This window comes from Jaculus jaculus, chromosome 3 (genome assembly GCF_020740685.1).
Source record: "Jaculus jaculus isolate mJacJac1 chromosome 3, mJacJac1.mat.Y.cur, whole genome shotgun sequence".
Taxonomy (NCBI): Eukaryota; Metazoa; Chordata; class Mammalia; order Rodentia; family Dipodidae; genus Jaculus; species Jaculus jaculus.
In genome coordinates this window covers 154,579,212-154,592,533 of record NC_059104.1, presented here as the reverse complement: position 1 = coordinate 154,592,533, position 13,322 = coordinate 154,579,212, and the positions used below count along the sequence as shown (strand labels likewise).

General features: G+C 36.3%; 2 protein-coding genes across 2 annotated transcripts; both read left to right on the top strand.

The window, feature by feature from the left end:
- The first annotated feature begins 4,889 nt into the window (after positions 1-4,889).
- Positions 4,890-5,855, top strand: LOC101600140 (olfactory receptor 14A2-like). Its single transcript, XM_012948702.2, has one exon. The coding sequence runs from the start codon at positions 4,890-4,892 to the stop codon at positions 5,853-5,855; it is 966 nt and encodes a 321-aa protein (XP_012804156.2).
- Positions 5,856-12,805: 6,950 nt separating this feature from the next.
- Positions 12,806-13,069, top strand: LOC123459230 (small ubiquitin-related modifier 1-like). Its single transcript, XM_045144857.1, has one exon. The coding sequence runs from the start codon at positions 12,806-12,808 to the stop codon at positions 13,067-13,069; it is 264 nt and encodes an 87-aa protein (XP_045000792.1).
- Positions 13,070-13,322: the final 253 nt, after the last annotated feature.

Genomic DNA, 13,322 nt, shown 5'->3' with positions numbered 1-13,322 from the left:
ATTTTTTTCAGAGAGAAGAGCAAACTATAAGATAAAAATAATTGTGTTAGAGGTGACTGAGTTTTTCATATAGAGCCAATAACATCCCAAAACTTTGAACTAAATTAGTTCTTATTTCAATAACTTCCTATCATATTGGTTATATAAATATCAACACGTATACCTAGAAATGCATAGTTGAGCTCACTTTTTTGTTATAACCATGTTTAAGCCTAAAATCATTTAATTTTGAAAAATTGCAAACTTAAGGGTACTTCAAATAACTCAGTTAACGTGTACCTGGATTCTGCATCAGGCATGGTTGCTCTGCCCCCTTTGCTTCCTATGATCCAAAATTGTTCTTCAGCTCTCCTGTTCATTCATGACTTCACCACTTTTGAGGGGCATTGGATAGTTATTTAATGCACTCTTTATTCATCTGAGATTTTCTACTCTTCATAAATTCCATCTCCACAGACACACAATATCAACCTGCTTCTACTTTTTTAGTGAGTAATGATCAATTATTGTTTTAATTTACTTTTATATCATTAGTGCTGAAACTAGGATGGAATGATATTTGAAGAATATTTGGGAAGTATTACAAATTATAAGTAAAGAGGAGAAAAAGTATATGTAGAAAGGTAACCAATAGCAGTGAGAGGGGAACAAGAGAGGATAATTAAGAATGAGCATAATTATATCCATGTACAATGTGGTCTTCAACAGAGACCCACTCACTGACTTTAATGAAAAAAAAAAAAACAGTTCATAGTTGTGATGGTTAGGCTTGATTACCAACTTTACGGAATTTAGAATCATTTAGAAAACAAACCTCCAATATGATGTTGAAGGCATTTGCAGGATTATGTGCAGCACAATCACATGGAATGGCTAGTGTCTTATACCAAATAGGAGTGAACGGAGTCCCTCCCTCTCTCTCTCTCTTTCTCTATCTTTTTGTCTTAGTATAGATGTGATCTGACCATCCACCACATGCTGCCACCACCATGTCTTCCTTTTTATGATGGATAGAATAACTTTCAAACTATGGAACAACATAAATGCTACCTTTCTTAAGTTGATTTTATCAGGTATTATGTCATCAGGTATTGTATCATAGCAAAGAGAAAAGTGACAAATAATATATGAGAAAAGCCTTTAAACAAAGTTTCCAAAGAATTTTATATACTGTATTATTTGTCCCCAACTATAATATTGTCTATAATTCTGTGGTCATTGTAGTTAAGGGAACATATAATTTGTTTAGAATAATTTTGGTAGAAGTATGAGCCATGTTATTTATGATTGATTCCAAGATGTTTTCTGGGGACTGAGTAATCCTGTCTACAGAAAGAACCACTTATAGCATAAACCGTCTAAAGAGATTACTACTTAATAAAGCTAGTCAGAAAGGCATTTTCCTTTGGGGAATCATATGGTAGTAGGCAATGGTATTAAAAAGATATTACAGACCTTTTAATAATAGGTCTCACTTGAAGTCAAGTTCAAAACTTATAAGAAAATGACATTATTTTTCCTGGTTGTTTCCATTTCACATCCTCCCATGTTAAGAAACTACTACATTATAACAAAGAACTTTCCATCATATCAGAAGCCCAGAGATGCAATTACAGAGGTTGAAAAAGAGGGCTGGATTTACTGTTTTATTCTCAGCTGATCAACCACTAAATTGAAATCTCTTTAGAATGAAAAATTTCCCCCTCATGTAGGCCTATTGAAAGTATCTTCCTAAATATCTCTGATGAGTAATCCTCTGTCCAGGCATTGAAGAATCTGAATTGCTAACAGGTATGAATCTTTAATTTCTATTGGCAAAAAATCTTAAAACACTGCTTGCTCTGAAACAAAATAGTAAAAATATTGTAGAGATTGAATTGAATAAATTAGAAAAGACACCAACAACGATGAAATTTAACAGTGATTTCTTTACTATTCTGTCTCCTGAAGGCTTTCTTTTCATTTTCATACTTCCTGATAGTTTGGAATAGGATGAGGAATGTCATAAGAATTCTCATCCCTCTGCCACATTTTCCAAGTTTTTCCAAGGCTGATACTTCCCATGTGATGCACCTCTATGTCATAAGAGAGCTTTACTATCTAAAGTGTCCTCTCCACAGGTCACTATCATGTATAGGTGGCTTGTATATTTTGGTGTGGACTTCATGAATGTCCAGCCCTCCCTTAATCTCAATCAGCCACTTGGGTAACATCTAACCATGGACTTTTTGTTGCTACAACACAAACCACTAACCAAGGCTTTTTCTTGTGTTCTAGGTTATTTTACATGTTTATTTTTTGCTTTCTCCAATGGAGAACAAATTTCCCAAGCCCTTATTTTAGTTTCTATCATTATATTTCATACAGGCTCATATTTGACACTATACTAATCTTTCAATAAAGAATTAATAAATTAGTCCTACTAAGCAATTTTAACTGCTAAGCCACCTCCCCAGCCCCTCTAGTAAAAAAAAAAAAGTACAAAAATATTGAAAAACACAAAAAAAAAACCATTTTGGATAATATTTAAAAATGATATGATAAAGAAAATGCTTAAGGATCAATTGGGAAGTATTTTGTTGTAATAACCTCTCATTCCCTTTACAAATAATTCAAGCACCAGGAAGCCCTGGTGCATTCTACTGTGTGTTTGAATAATCTCAAAACTTGCCAAATTCATCTTTTTTCTTTACAAATCAAGCAAAACATTCTATATGTTAAGATTGTATGAACATAAGAAAATAGAAACATTAAGCATAAAAATGTATGTTGGTATCATCTTGTTTATATTCCTGGTGACAAAGTTATTTGTATATGCTATATTATTTAACACAAGCATTCATGTGAGTTCACAATTGCAATATATGACTATTTTACTCCTGATAATAATGCTGGGTATACTGACAAGTTCTTGAGACAAGGGACTTTTCATTGTGTTGTGATGGGAGTCCTATGTGATAGGAATCCTGGCTTTACAGAGTCATAGCAAATGAGGAATGGCCACTCTCCATAGAAAAACATAAAACACACTTCTGAAAGGCAAGAGATTAATATTGGATAGTTCTGTCTTTCAAAGTACTGGCAAGAATCCTAAGATTATATGTGAGGGTGAGAACTATGCATACTCAAACAGTCTTGATCTGAGGTCTGGTTGATCACAGCCCTGGTCACACTGTGTCTTCACAGTGTTAAGGAAATCATATGGCTGGCCTGGGGTTGGCAACAGTTCCCATCTATTCCACATGAAATTGTTGCTGTTGGAAGAGGCAGTCTCCACTTTATTTCAGGATGTTTGTTTATCAGATGTGTGATACTGGAGAAAGAATTTGGTGCCTATGAGATTAACTCTGCAATTGAGGTGGAGGGCTGTCACATCAGAATAATCTCCCTGCAAGGGTCCACTGTTAAGAAATGATAGGGCTGAGCTAGAGAGATAAGGTGCTTGCCTGCAAAGTTTAAGGACCCACGTTCCACTTCTACAGTTTAACATAAGCTAGATGCACAAAGTGACACAAGCACACAAGATCACACGTGTGCAAAAGGTGGCCCACATCCGCTGGAGTTCAATTGCAGCAGCTGGAGGCCCTTGCACACCAGTTCTCTCTCTCTCTTGATCTCTCTCTCTCTCTCTCTTCCTCTCTTTTTCTCACTCTCACTCTTATTCTCTCACATTAAAAAGGCCAGTGTGCTGTATATTGGTCTTGCCTAAAGAAAAACAAGAAATGTTAGGGCAATGAATGAAAATTTCTACATGGCACTCAAAGGGTCCAAAACATGACGTTGTTAAAGGGGACAGTTGTGAGGCTAAGGGACATATCTTATTTACTTTTATCTTCCTATCTTCAGCCTCCATCCGTCCCCTTTTAGGGAGATGATTACTAGCTTTAGGTGAACACTCCTTGAATGGTAAGCATGTCTGTGTACCAAGTAAAGCAGCAAACTGATGCAAATCTTAAGGAAAAGGAATCAGAAACAAAATGGATGGAGAAATACCAAGATTTCCATGCTGTTACTACCCAAGTAAAGAGTTAACGCTTTTTGTAAAAGCAGTATCTATGCCACATGGTAGATATAAAAGTACAGTAAGTGGTTATAACTTCTTGATTGGTAAGCTTATAGACATCTTGTACAAAGGCAAGATTGAGGATTAGCTCAAATTCTTAGATTTTATTTTTATCATTATGGATTTTATTTCTCTAGATTTTCATCTACTCATTTAATCATATTGACATATACTAATTGTACATATTGTGGAGATAATGTATACACTATGTAATTATAAAATTTGTATGACTATTGCCTTTATATAACATTAATCATCTTTATTATTAAAACATTCAAATCTCCTATCTAATGGAGATATGTTTAATATTCCTAAAAGATTAATTCATTGCAGCCTAAATAGAAATCAAACCATACTCAAACTATTAAAATTCATTCCTAAACTTATACTCTGTAAACTCAAAAACCCAAACAAGATTGACTTAATATGCTATTCATGGAATTTTTTTTTACTATTAAAAGATCTTAGATGAAATATCTAGCATGAAACAGAAGAAAGGAAGAGAAGAAACTAAGACAAGGAGAGAGGCAAACAAAGAGACATAAGAAGAGAGTAGCCTAAACAAAGAGATATAAGAAGAGAGTAACCTAAACAAAGAGAGATAAGAAGAGAGTAGACTAAAAAAGAGAGCTAAGAAAAGAGTAGACTAAGGGGAGAGAGTGTGGCAGGGAGGGAAGAGGAATTTTACGTAGATGCAAAAGTATTGAAGATAGGATCATGACTTTACTTACACTGAATGATTTTGAATATGAATGTAACTATATAGCCTTTAGCTTAATTTTATTCATTTTCCCCCTAATTTATCAGGAAGTGGAAAGAATCTGATATGACCAATGTCACTGCAGTGACCCGATTCTTCCTCATGGGGTTCTCTGATGACCAGGACCTGCAGACTGTATGTGGTGTGCTCTTCCTGGTGATGTACCTGGCTGCTGTAACGAACAACCTTCTCATTATCACTCTCATCACTGTGGACCTGCAGCTCCAAACACCCATGTACTTCTTCCTGAAGAATTTGTCCCTGATTGATGCCTTACTTTTGTCTGTCCCAATCCCAAATTTCATCATCAATAGCCTAAGTCACAATAATTCCATTTCCATTCCGGGATGTGCCTGCCAGATTCTTCTAATGACTTCCTTCTCAGGAGGAGAGGTATTTGTCCTCACTGCCATGTCCTATGACCGCTATGTAGCTATCTGCTGTCCCCTGCACTATGAGGCCATCATGAGTGGTCGTGTCTGTGTGCTGATGGCAGGAGTTTCCTGGGCCATTGGAGCACTCTTTGGAGCTTTGTACACAGCTGGAATATTTTCCAACCCTTTCTGTGGCTCGAATGTGATCCCACAGTTTTTCTGTGATGTTCCTTCATTACTGGGGATTTCATGTTCTGACACATTAGTGGTAGTTTATGTATGTTTTGGAATGGGTATATGTCTAGGAATCTCTTGTTTCATCTGTGTCATGGTCTCTTATTTTTACATTTTCTCCACTGTCATGAAGATTCCTACCACTGAAGGTCAGTCAAAAGCATTCACCACCTGCTTCCCCCATCTCATTGTTTTCACCATGTTCATGATAACTGCTTGTTTTGTTTATCTGAAGTCCCTTTCAGATACACCTTCAGTTATTGACAGGGTGTTTTCTGTGATATATACTGTTCTTCCTCCAGCCCTCAACCCTGTGATCTACAGCCTGAGGAACACTGATGTGAAATGCGCTCTCAAAAGGTGGCTACAAAGCCACTTTCCACAGTGTCCTCCTTTTGACACTTTGATGGTGTCTATTTGTTGACTAGTGCAAAGTCTACAAGGATGTTTCATCATTTTCAACTCTGGAAACATGGGAATTGGATACTCACATTTTTTTTTCTGAGGTAGTAACTGCTCAAGTGCATACCTGATATTTTCTAAAATCAGACAGATTGCATCAGAGTGTCACACTGACTCCACTGTGCCTGACTTCTGATTTCAACCACTACCTACCTACATATGATGTTGGCTGATTCAATTACAATGCAGTCTCAGGGCACGACTTGAAACCAAATAGAAGATAACCCATATGACCCTACAGACACCCTTCAATTAACATTTGCTGACACAAAAAAGAAATAATTCAGTCTCCTCCTGCATGGACCTCACTTCTAAGGTCACTCATTACTATTTGGTCTTCACTTCTCATGGGAATTTACTTTCCAAATAAACATTTATTTACTGGTTTTTAGTGCCTGTCTATAAATTATTTATTTGATGAGACCAAGAACTAGACATCTAAGTGAACTTCCCTTACAGTATCTTTGCAAGTCATCTAGGAACCTTGAATAAGAGGTTTTCGTGTTGAGTGCTGAAGAGACGTTGACTTGAAAATATGTTATCCTAGCTCATAATGCAGACAAATCAGAATATGAATACATACATATACACACATAATCCATACAAAGAGATTGAGAACATAAACAGAAAGAGGTATGTTTGACTTCCCCTACAATAACCTTAATTAAATGAAAAGGTATTGTACCTCAGTCACAGACAAACTTAATCATGTCCATAAATATTTTGACAACCATTTCATTTTACCATATTAAAAATCAGACCCCCTCCAAGTAAAAATAAAATATTTTTGATATTCTTAAGCATGAAATTTTTTTTTTCTCAAAGGTTCTGTGGAAAATCACAAGTATTTAGTTATTTCTTCTTTTAAACACAGGAAAATGTTAAGCAGTTCTTTCATGTGTTGATGTATAGATTATGATTAGAACTAAAAGATCTAACTGCCAGGCTCTGAAGGACCAAGATGTGGAAAATGCTCACATTGCAGGATTTGAGACTAACAGAGCCCCATTCAGCTCTGGATTTGCTTAGCTTAGTGTAAGAGCACCCAACAGTTAATGGTTACTAAAAATCCCTAAGCCAGTGACTGTCAAATTCACTGTCTTGCCACCTATAAAGGATTAACAAGTATACATATGGTAGAAAGGCAAATTAAACAGTACTTTTTCAACTGTTTTATTTATTGATCTGCAACCAAGGAGAGATTGAAGAAAGACAGACAGACAGAGTGGATGTTCCAGGGCCTCTAGCCATTGCAAATGGGCCACAGATGCATGTACCACTCATCTGGCTTTACATGGGTACTGGTGTATCTACCTCAGATCCTTAGGCTTTGCAGGCAGGTGCCTTAACCACTAAACATTTTGCTCAGCCCAGTATTCTATTTTTAGAAAGTAAAGCAAAGGGATCCAGAGCCAAGAGGTGACCCAACAGAGTAACCACATGGAGACTTGGATCAGGGGTCTCTATGCCCATTGTGGGATTCTTCAGTGACAGCAGATGGACCAAGTGTAGAGAACCAAGATACTGTGGAATGATAACAGGGACTAATAAGGATCATCCACTGCATTCAGAGACAAAACAAACACTAGAAGTGGGAAATTCTCTTCAGAGAGATAAAAATTTATAAGTATACATTACATTATATATAAACAAGTTTAACCAAGCTGAATTAGAAACCTAAATGTGGTGATCAGAACTCCAAAACATTTTAAAGGTATGTTGACATTTTTATGACAAGGAATTCCTTAAACAAGCCTGAAAGACAAAAACCCAAGAGGGAAGTGCTGGTAAAGAGGCTGCATAAAAGTTTAGTTTTTAATATGATGAAGGTAAGATTAATTAAGAAGAAATAAGCACAGAAAATTCTAAAAGTATATAATTATTACTGAACTATTTGGTTATGAAAATAATTTTGAAACACTGAATTGATAATAAAGTATGCAAGTGTGTAATTAACATAGAACAAATGTATAAACATTGAAGAATAGACAATTTCAGGAATGGTCAAGCATAAATACATTTAAATCAATTTTAGATTCTTCTTGACAGTTGCAAGAGAACCAAAACTTTCAAATGCTAATACTATATAACATTTTAGTAAAAATGTAGAAAATTTAGAGTGATACATAATGTTAATTTACTCAAGTACTTTAGAAAATAATTGGTACTGTCAAGAGAAGTTCATAATATGTGCCTCCCATAATTAATTCTTGTAGATGATTCCCTTAAGAGATTTCTTTCTTTTGACTTCAAGGAAAGATTGGTTGTTACAACATAAGCTGTGATGGTTACAAACTGGAGTAGGAGGTAAGAATGGAACTCACTGATAGGAAAGACGCTAAGCATTAGAGTCCCTGGACTTAATCCCAGTATAGAAACACCACCCACTCCACATGCTATAGAAAACCAAAACTAGAGAAAAATTAAATGCCATTGAAAAGATAAATATACTAAATTGTGGATAATTTAAAAAATAGCTATACATCACTTGGCATTATAATTCTGCAAATAAAAATATGTATGTGCCACATCTTCATTACCCATTCATCAAACTATGGGCATCTGGGTTGATTCCAGTTCTTAGCTATTGTGAATTATGTATCTATAAACATGACTGAACAAATATCTCTGCAGTGAAGAGTGGTGCTTTAAGGGTAGATGCCCAGTAGAGGAATGGCTGGGTCAGTTGGTAGCTCTACTTTTATCCTTATCATATGGATTTTGCAATGGTTGTACAAGTTTGTACTCCCACCAGCAGTGAATGACGGTTTCTCTTTCCTCACATCCTCATCAACATATATAGCCATTTGATGTTTTCATGAATGTCATCCTTTCTGGAGTAAGGTGGAACCTCATTGTTATTATAATTTGTATTTCCCTGATAGTTAAGGATGTTCAGCATTTTCTTAGGTGGGTATTAGCCATTTGTATTTCTTCCTTTGAGGATTCCCTATTCAGTTTTCTGCCCTACTTTTTGAGTCCAGGTCTCATTCACTGTTGAAGAATCTGTTGTTGTGTTTCTTTTCAGAAAGCAGTGAAAACTGAGGACAACCAAAGTCTATCAACAAGATAAGGATGCCTGACTCCCTGGCTGGGGATGGATCACTCCTCACATGGCAGCAAGGGCCTAGGTAAAACCTCATATGAACTGGTGAGAGGAACTAGCATGCTGCTCCCACAGCAAGCCTGAGAACCTGAGCTACGTTGATAGGGATAGAGATGGAGGATGCTCAAAACACATCAAAGAAGAAATGCCGAAGCTGCTGAGAGCTCAACATTTATGTAGACTTTAAGCACATGCACCAAGACTCAGGAAATTTTGCCAAAGAGGGGGTGGAAAGAATGTAAGAGCAATGAGGTGGGAAGGATTATGCAGAGGCATTGCCTACCCCACCAGTGACTGACTGCTGCTCTCACAACTCATAACACACAACTGCATGGTGAATACCAGCAACCCCACTAAGGATGACCTCAGTGGAATGGGGACAGAGAGGAGGCAAATGACAGTACCAACATATGACATGCCATACAAATATCTACTTAATTATATATACATATATATATATATATAATTTCAATTGTATTTTTTCTGTTTTGAATTATTAGTACACTTGATGAAGTTAAGTCTATGTTTTATTCCTGATATAGATGATGGTAAAGAATCACACAAGGAAAACAAATGGGTAGAGCTGGACAGATGGCTTAGTGGTGAAGGTGCTTTCCTGTGAATCCTGAGGACCCATGTTTGACTCCCCAGATCCCATGTAAGCCAGATGAACAAGGTCGTGCAGTGCACAAGGTGGCACACACATCTGAAGTTTGAATGCAGTGGCTGGAGGCCCTGGCATGCCAATTCATTCTCTCTCTCTTTATCTTTGCCTCTCTTTCTCAATAAATGGGTATATAAATGTGAGAAATTGTTCCAGAGTTGAACAAAGCCATTGTTAAACAAATACTTCTATACATGTAGACATAATGATCTTCTACAAAGCTAAGGAAAATGTGATTTTACAAATGAAACTTAATTTTTATTATATCAACAGACTTCTATAACATAAAGTTTAAATTTCTTCATTGTGTACACTGTCCATCTGTGTTTGGGTAAACACAAAATAAACATACACCAGGCAAACTATGATTTAATGGAGGGTCAGGGATGCACTAAAATGCTCCCAGAACTGACTGTAATCACACCGTTTATTCACATTCAGGTAGTTAAAGCTCTGGGGAGTATGAGTATAAGATAGATCATGAGTTCAGATCAGATTATGAGTTGTTGGTTAATGTTTATGAGGAAGCCTTTGGATACCTATAAGTTTCCTGTCTTCGAGAAGCTCTTCCCAAAGCTTAGTTTTCTATGTCCCTAGCCTTATCCTGTGCAAAGATTAGCCTGTAGCCAATAAGCTTGATCTCCACATTGTGTTGCTGAATGAATATTCAAGTCCATAACAGAATATATCAACCCTTGAAAATCTTGAGAATTAAATCCTGTGATATAAATTCTTTTTTTTATAGTTTTGGCCAGTAGCTACAAACAATATATCATTAATTCAAATGCTAAATGCAAATTTCTTTCCTTTAGACATTTTGATGGGTGCTGGGAATTGGACTCAGTCCTCAGATATGCCAAGAACATTTTTTACAACTGAGTTATACCTAACCCTTTTCCTTCCTTTGATTTTCGGAATATTTAAAATTTTTAATAACCATTTAACTTGTAATGTCCATTTAAGAAAAAATAACTACTACCTCAATTAATAAATTTCTATAATTAATCATTGTAAGAACAACAATATAAATGCCCTATCCTTCTATACTAAGTACAATATGGTTGCTTAAATCAAAATAATTAAAAAGATTCTGAAGCCACTGATATAGAAAGATTTGACAAAAGACATGTCTTTTGGAAGTAGCTTTAAGTACCCAAGAGAAAAAATTAACTTTCTCCCAGAAGATTCATCTCAAAACAAGCAGTAACCTAAGAATACATAGCTTCAGTCTAAAGCTCACTATGATGAAGTGGGGAAGCTGTTAGGTACTGAAAGGAAAAGCAGGACCAGACAGACAAGAGTAGACAGGAAAAGAGAAAGTACCAGGCATTTCAAAGACTGGAGAATATTAGCTTAACTCAAAAGTAATGAATACAAGAGAAATAAAGGACCATAAAACACTGAGATAACAAAAATGTAGTAGGAGGAGAGAGAGAAAGAATAACTCAATCAAAATTAAATATAGTACTTTTAAATCAAGAAAGTCATGGGCTAAAGAAACTTCAGCTTCATGTGATGCCCCCAACACCTCATCACTGAAGCAGACCAAAAATGAACCCAACATGACTGAGGGAAATTTTGCAGAAGAGGGGCGGAAAGAATGTCAGAGCCATATGTTGGGTCATGATATTCAGAGACATTTATCTTACCCATAACTGTGGGCTACCTCCACAATGCATGACCCATATACCTCAACAAGAAGGGGCCACTGGGAGGGGGTTGGTCACTGATGAGCCTAATAATGGTACCAAACTTTTTGCTGAATACAAAACTAATTAATAAAAAAATTTTTTAAAACATACTTAAAAGAAAAGAAAGTCATGGGCTAACAAGTGGACACAGATGAGGTCAGGAAAGGGTATAGTGTTGCTGATGTTCATGTCAAGAAGAATTTCAACTGGGTAAGCAAAGGGGTTTTATTGTATTCAACATAATTCTATCCAAAGAGCTCAAGTTTATAATTTATGTAGGTGAAAGATCCAATATAGTGATTAAACAACACCTCAAGTCTCTGAATCAGAAATAGCCTAAGTATCTTATAAGTAATTGTTTATTTATATGAAATAAGTATTATGTATTCAAGGTTCAAACATTTGACCTTAAAGAATTTTTAATAAAATTTATTATTTATTTATTTTAGAGAAAGAGAGCAAATGAAACTATTATAACTAATGTACCTTAGATGCACAATGTCACTAACAGTTTCCCATGTTTGACCACTCTCTCTATCTTATGGTGATGTTTAGTGATGATTTGTAATCATTAAGGACAAGGGGCTAATGGTTGTATGCAAGATATCAGGAGTAGGTCCTGAGAGTTATAGTGTGGCTCTGCTGGACCTGTATTTGCTTCCTGATCCAAAAATTATGTGAATATGATACCATTGCATTTACTTTCTCATTACTGGGACAAGCATACAACCAGAAGCAGCTGGAAAAGTTTTATTTCAGGTTTAAAGATTCCAGATGAAGCTTAATCATGGTGGAAGAAACAGGCTAACTTTATCATACATCCACAACAGAGAGGGAGAACCATGAACAGCCAGAGCTCAAGCAGGCTGTCTACACACCTTAGAGCTGGACTCAAGTTCCACCTCCAGTGGCACATCTACTCCAAAAGGGCTTGTCTTAAGAAGACTAAGCAAGAAGATTAATCAAATATACGTGAGTCTGTGAGACCATTTACATTCTAACTGTCACATCCTGCCCTGGCCTCCATAGATCATCTCACAATGCAACATGCACTCAATCCAACTTCAAGATTCCCTATATTAATTGCCAATTTTAACACTGTTCACAAGCCCAAAGTCTCATGTGAGATAAAAGACTATCACTTATCTGTGAGCCCTGTAAGATCAAAAACCAGTTTCATACTTCCAATATAAATGGTACAGAGTAAGCATTCCCCTTGCAAAAAGAAGGCACAACAAGGAGAGACTATACCAATCAATGAGAAGCAAGAAAACATCAAACATCCAGAGTTCTAAGTCTGACATCTATAACCAGTGATGAAGTCTCTGGGTTTCCAATTCTGCTCCTCCAGCTTGGTTGCCCAAGGCCCAGGAAAAACTCTATCTGGAGGAGCAAGATACCCACCCAAGGCCATTACTGTATGGAAATCCCTGGGTGAAACTGCTGTCACTATGTCTGACCAGGAGGCAAAACCTTCAACTGAAGACTTGTGGGATAAAAAGAAAGGAGAATACATAAAACTAAAAGTTACTGGACATGATAGCAGTGAGAGTCACATCAAAATGAAGATGACAGAACATCTCATGAAACACAAAGAATCATACTGTCAAAGACAGGAGGTTCCATTGAATATATCAAGGTTTCTCCTTGAAGGCCAGAGAATGGCTGATACTCATATTTCAAAAAAACTGGGAATGGAGGAAGATGTGATTTAAGTTTATCATGAACAAATGGAGGAGTAATTCAAGGGGTAAGAAATCCTTTTCATTTTTTTTTTTTCCTTTTCACTCAATACTTTTATATTTTAAAAAATAGTTCTTGGATGGATGTTGTGGTGAACACCTTTAACCCCAGCACTTGGGAGGCAGAGGTAGGAGGATCACTGTGAGTTTGAGGCCACGCTGAGACTACCATAGTGAATTACAGGTCAGCCTGGCCTAGAACAAGATCCTACCTAAAAAAAAAAAA

Excerpts from the sequence above, each read along its gene's own strand:
- LOC101600140 (XM_012948702.2), top strand. The coding sequence starts at position 4,890 with ATGACCAATGTCACTGCAGTGACCCGATTCTTCCTCATGGGGTTCTCT.
- LOC123459230 (XM_045144857.1), top strand. The coding sequence starts at position 12,806 with ATGTCTGACCAGGAGGCAAAACCTTCAACTGAAGACTTGTGGGATAAA.